A 6,524-nucleotide genomic window follows, 5' to 3' on the forward strand; every position below is an offset into this window, starting at 1 on the left:
TTCGCTTTCGATGCATTAGACTATAAATTTTTCAAAAGAAATCGTTTTTTAACGGGTTTTTTTGTATTGGAGATTTTGAATAGAAGCAAGAAGGAATGATCAATAGTAGAAAGAAAGAAATTTGGTGATGTTTAGTTTAACGTTTTGTTGTACATTGGCTGTTTGAAGATTTGTTGTGTTATAAGATTTTAGCTTGTAATATGGTAAATTTATTGTGGTGTATGTTTTTGTGTTTTCGTTTTTTTCGTTATTGCAAAGAATAATCTTTAACATATATTCGACATATTGTGTGCAAGAACGCATCGGCAGATCACTGCATGAGGCACAAGGAGAGTGGTTTTGAGCCAAATCTTTCTTTCGCCTTGCGATAAGGCACGAGTAATCGGAACGCTAAATGCGCCACGTGCATAATTCGTCTGCATATTTGAATAGTTATGCATTGACCTTTTTTTTTTCTTTGGGTGCAACAGAAAATCGGGTCTTCTTTATAATTGAAGGGGTCAGTTTGGCAAAATAGGGCTAAGAGAGATTTATTGGGCCCACATGCCCGATACGTTTTAAAGAAAGCTCGTTAGTACCAAGTTAGCTTAACAATGCCTCCGAGATAAACGGGTAATAAGCTCGCTAGCTCATTCGAGCACGTAAGAGACAATAGACTGGGTAACCGGTCAATACAACAACCTTAATATTTAATATTGCCGTTTAAACGAGCATTATCGATCAACAACACAACAACATTGTCCCAAAAAAAATATTATTGAAAAAATATAATTGTCTTGACCGATCAAAAAAAAATAAAAATAAAAAAGCTACAAAAAGTAACCTAATTAAGATAAATTAATACTAACGTTGTAAGAAAATGAATTTGGCGGGGGTTTCGGAACCCATCGGAACCAGATTTGTTCGACACCATTCTCATCCTTATTATACCCTCTCACACCATCCTCGGTCACTCTCCACACACAGTTCACGCACCTGTCGGAATCTCTTGCGTCCTCGTAAATATTAAAACCCCCCGTCACGTTTTTCCATTGCATGTTGCACGAAAACAGCGTTGTCCCCCAGAAATTCGGACGGAACTTCCACTGAAAGTGATCCCCGTTTTGTAGCAAGTGGGGGCCGAAATCGTTATCTTTCGATTTACAACGTAGGTTGAGGTTGATGTTTTCTCCAAGGTTGTTGTACACACGCACCGTAGTTTTGCGTCCTAATAAGCTGAGCTTTCTTGCGGAAGCTGCCTCGCCTCGCAGTAACGCGGCGCTGAGTGAGAGAAGAATCAGAACTCGAAATATGCGATGTGCGTAATTCGTTGACATTTTTTTTTAACTTTGTTTGGAAGTGGACTCTTGCTTGACTATGTATATATATGTATAAATACATATATATTATGTTGTAATGGAATAATGTTTGAATGGCATGCATGCCTTTGCATGATTTCATTAGTGATTTGTTTGGAAAATGTAATTAAGATTTAATTTGTAATTTTGTTCAATGTGAGGAGGGTGCAAATAGAAGTTAATGCTATGAGAGGAGAAGAATGATTGTAGATCTTATGAGGGTTTGCCAAATAGTTGAATGTCAATATGCAATAATGTATTAGTATTGCAGCCATTGGTAAAATCTAGGTTTTAGCCCCACAATTTTTTGTAAATATGAGTTTTGACCCTCTAATTTTTATTTCTATTTTTCTTCATGCTCTCATGTAAATTGATATATTCCTTTTCTTCATATTTATCATGACAATATAAAATGTTATACCATTTTTAATAAAATTTGTTAACTATTACTTATAATTAGTGGCGAGGCTCCCGAACCTCCCAAATAAAAAAATCTTCCATTAGTGTTTTTTAAAAAGAAATTGTCCCCTCTAATCAAATTTTCTGGTTCCGCCCTTGATTGCAGCTTACATGTAGTAGTTAGATTCTTTTTGTATTAAACTTCAAATAATTTTTATCTTAAAACCTATCTAAGTTCGAGTAATATACATCAATTTGGGTGTGGACTTCAATTTTTATTAAAATTTTGAATTAGTTTGAATGTTTCAATAGGCCATGTTACAAAATACCAATGTTGTAAAAGATGAAAATCGAGTCGGTGGTGCTTAGGCACCGCCTCACGATTAATCGGCAAGGCGGTAATTAACTGTGATAAATGAAAATAAATCAATTTTCAAATTTAATGTAATATATTTCTAGATATTATATGTAAATACTCAAAACATATATAAAAAAAATATTTAAACATGATTGTATCCCAATTATATAATTTATATATCCTAATCACATAATATAACTTTAATAATAATAAAAATATAATATAATAAAAATCCTTACAAAATATATATATAAAAAAAACCGTCTTCATTCAAAAATTATGCTTGAATATTGTAAATCATATATCATTAGTTTGTTTAAAAGTAACAATAACATAAACAAAACAAAACATTAACTCATTTTTTATTAGGGCGAATGGCAAAAAGACCCATCACAAGGTATTTAAATGCACATTGGTCCACAAAAAAAAAGTCTTTCAAATAAACCCATCCCCGTGTTTTTAGTCTAAAATACCCTCCATAATATAATTCTTATCAATTCCATCCATTATGCTCTAACATCCTTAATAATAAATTTTTTTTTGAAAATAATAATTTTTTGAAAAAATATTTTTTTTTTCAGAAAATAATTTTTTTTTGAATTTTTTTTCCGGCCAGATTCCGTCGTTAACTTTTTTCTTAGAAAAAAAATATTTTAATTAATATTACTGTCTTGGCTACTAAATTACTGTTTGGGACAGTAATATTATGAATATTATTTTCCCGAACAGTAATATTATTAATATTACTGTCTGAGACAGTTAAATTACTGTTGGAGACAGTAATTTAGCAGCCAAGACAGTAATATAAATTAAAATAATTTTTTTAAGAAAAAAAATTTCAAAAAAAAAGTCAATTGATAGTTAAATTACTGTCTCCGACAGTTAAATAACTGCTGGAGACAGTAATTTAGCAGCCAAGAGAGTAATATCAATTAAAAATATTTTTTTAAGAAATAAAAATTCAATTAGTTGTTAAATTACTGTCTCTGACAGTTAAATAACTGTTGGAGACAGTAATTTAGCAAAAAATACAGTAATATTAATTAAAATATTATAAAAAAAAAAGTCAATTAATAGTTAAATTACTGTCTCCGACAGCTAAATAACTGTTGGAGACAGTAATTTAGCAGCCAAGACAGTAAGTAATATTAATTAAAATATTTTTGAAGAAAAAAAAAGGTCAATTAACAGTTTAATTACTGTCTCCGATAGTTAAACAACTGTTGGAGACAGTAATTTAGTAGTCAAGACATTAATATTAATTAAAATATTTTTTTAAGAAAAAAAAATTAAAAAAAAATTCAAAGCCGGAGACTCGGCGGTTAACCTACCGAAAAAAAATTTCAAAAAAAAAAGTTAAAAAAAAAAAAAGGTCAACGCCGGAGACTGGCGGTTAACGGCGGCTGACCGGTGGTCTCCGGTGGTGGCGGGTCAAAATTGAGGTAAAAATTGAAATTATGGTTGAAATTGGTTAATTGATGAAATTGGGTTAAATTGGGGTGTAAATCGTGAAATTGGAGTTGAATTGAGTTTCAATGAATCGGGGGTAATTTTGGTATATATAAAAGGATTTTCCTTATTTGCAAATAAGTTTGAATAAACTGGATTTATTTGAATGACAAAAAAGTTGGATGTCACTCTTTTAATTAAGTGCCCTTATCATGAGCATATTTGTCATTTGCCCTTTTTGTTAAAAACCCAACTTTTTTTTTTTTGGACTAGTTTAAAAATAAAAATAAAAAAGACACCGATCTTTAACCGATTTTTTTAACCACCTCAAAGGTTTGACCACGTCGGACTACCTCAAACTGCTTGATGGACCAAAATCCATTTTTCAAACTTTTACATCAAAATCGTATAAGTTTTGGACCGCATCCGCCTTACAGACTGATTAATCGGCCGCCTCGATCGATTTTTAGAACATTGTTAAATATTAACTCTTATTATTTGGTCAATTAGTCTTAGTATTTTGTTTGGAACCAACCATATATGTTCAATGAGTAAACCTATATTCTCATGTAATAACTTACAAACTATACGAGATACGTAAATCGCACTATACTAACCATGTGTGACAAGTTCAGCCCATGGACAAAATAATTTAAAATCTATGTCAACTGACGTAGAGTCACTTGGTCCTAATAGTAGCAAATAGCAATTGAACGAGGTAGTACTTAATTATAATATTTAAATATAATTGTATTTGATATATATTGTCTAATTAATTTTTAATTCCCAATTCTTTTTATCCCCATAATTTAAGGAGCTAATAATTAGAGTTTTGAGAAATTAATAGTTTTCAAATTATGTTAAACTTTAATATATGTAGAATGCAGATTCACCATATTGATATATACATAATAAATTATATTTTATCGAAAACTAAACATAATTTGTTTGCTATATGTAAATACTTACCACATACATTTAAATGCCCTATAATAAACTTTAACTGCAATGTTAATACAGGGAAATTTATTCTTTATTGATTTCCTTATTTTATTATTTTTTTTAGAACAATTTATTGTTTATTATGACTATCGTACTACAGAAAATAATAATAATAATAATCATAAAAATATAATCACTCTGTTTCCCAAGGAGCCACATTCTTAAAATGGACGTTGTCGTAGCTGATAGCAAACCCCCAGTCATCGATCCTCCAATACACGGCGGCTCGGCCCTTATCGCGGCCCGGCGAGTACGACTCGAAATAAGTAAATTTCATGCCATAATCCGCCGACACGTGTACGTCGTTGTTGGCGTTGATTTTGATCTGATACTTCTGCCCGGCGCTGAGCTGAGCCTTGACGCCGTCAACGCCAAAGATGACCGGAGCCGAGCCGCTAGGCAGCGCGCTGGTGAAGTAAAGCACCGCCTGCGCGCCGCCGGCTTCGACTTGCGCCGCCGGCGATGTGGAAAAATAACAGAGGGCTGAAGCCGCCAAGAACAAAGGGAAAATTAAATATTTTGAGGCCATTTCGTTTTTCTTTTATTTATTTATTTATTTATTTTTCTTTTGGGGAGTATTTATAGATTGGAGTGGGAACGAAATCGGATATGATATTTGTTAGAATCTCGGTGGGATTCTAAGTCCACAACACCAAGTGGAATTCTATGGAGATGTGTATTAATATGAGGAACATATTTTCCTTAGTTATCTCATTAGATAATTTGAGAAGAAATAAATTATCTCTCCATATTAATCACCTGAACGTGTCTATCCAAAATAGAAGGAATTCCATCTTTTTATTATTATTGTGGTAATTGTCATTAATTGGTTTCCTTGTTTTATTTTCAGAGCTTCACAAGAATATAAAAGGAGGAGCTAATGCCGACGTTATTTGCTGAGTCTCTTATCACGTGGATAATTTACCACGTTGTCATCCACCGCCTTCCATGTCTATCAAGCCGAGTAAGCAAAGGGGAAGAATGAATGCATTTACAAGAGGAGCTGCCTAAGGATCATTCACAGAGGGAGATACACATGCAGGGGGAGCTGACTCCGTTGTGAACCACCTGCCAAAGCCACTACTGTGGGAACAGTTGCTGAAACTGTGGCACTTACTGTTGCAGCAGTTGATGCCACTCTTGTTGTTGAAAAGAGTTGATGATGATCTTTCGTTTTATTTGCTTCGGTCTAATCATCTGATTGTTTTATTTTCAGGTTTTTTACTCAGCGGGACAAAATAATTATAATCAATAAACGACAAAGGGGGAGATTGTTAGAATCCTATGGATTCTAATTGTACGAGAATTAATAAAACTTGTGCCACAAGTTTTCATATACCCTGAGCTAAAGAAGGGAAGAGTCCTTGTAGCTTTTAATTCTTTTAATTTGTCATTAATTGATTTATAATAGGAATTATTCTTCTAAAGAGTTTCCTTGTTTTGAAAATATTATTTCCTACGTAATTAAGAGTTTCCTAACCCTAATGGACTCTTTTTTCCTTGTAGGATTCTTATAACATGTAGAAGTATAAATACAGCAATACGGCGCCTCAGATCTCACGTCTTCCTAGAGAGAAAAATTTACGCAGAATATTTTCTTTACTCTCGTTTTTATTGGCGTCGTTTTGGAGAGAAGCCGATCTCTCTTTTCTTGGTTGCTGTAGCACGCCTTTTGTTGGAGAAGAAAAATTATATTTTTCCGCTCTTATTTTTGCTGCTCACGGAGCGTCTTGTTAATCGAGAGAAGATTTCAGAGAAATATTTTTTTCTCTCTCGTTTTTATTGCTCCATCGTGATACGTGATTTTCATAGAAAATATACCGGCTTCAAGGCTTGTGGTGAAGACACAGATTCAAGGAGTATCACAAGTTTGCTTCTTCTATACAAAAAGAAGATCGGTTCTTCGGGAGAGGGGCTTAAACAGATCTCGGGAGGAGATCGATCCGCCGACTGAGGGATTCAGCGTTGAAGGGAGTTCA

The 6,524-nt window shown here is 33.1% G+C and overlaps 1 protein-coding gene across 1 annotated transcript; it reads right to left on the minus strand.

The window, feature by feature from the left end:
* Positions 1-827: 827 nt before the first annotated feature.
* On the minus strand, positions 828-1,316 carry LOC105950679 (S-protein homolog 29). The gene has a single exon (XM_012974049.1). It carries the CDS (start codon positions 1,314-1,316, stop codon positions 828-830), a length of 489 nt encoding a protein of 162 aa, XP_012829503.1.
* Between the last annotated feature and the right edge of the window lie 5,208 nt (positions 1,317-6,524).

The sequence above is a fragment of the Erythranthe guttata genome, chromosome 7 (assembly GCF_056151865.1).
Source record: "Erythranthe guttata isolate IM_541 chromosome 7, IM_541, whole genome shotgun sequence".
In the NCBI taxonomy this organism is placed as follows: domain Eukaryota; kingdom Viridiplantae; phylum Streptophyta; class Magnoliopsida; order Lamiales; family Phrymaceae; genus Erythranthe; species Erythranthe guttata.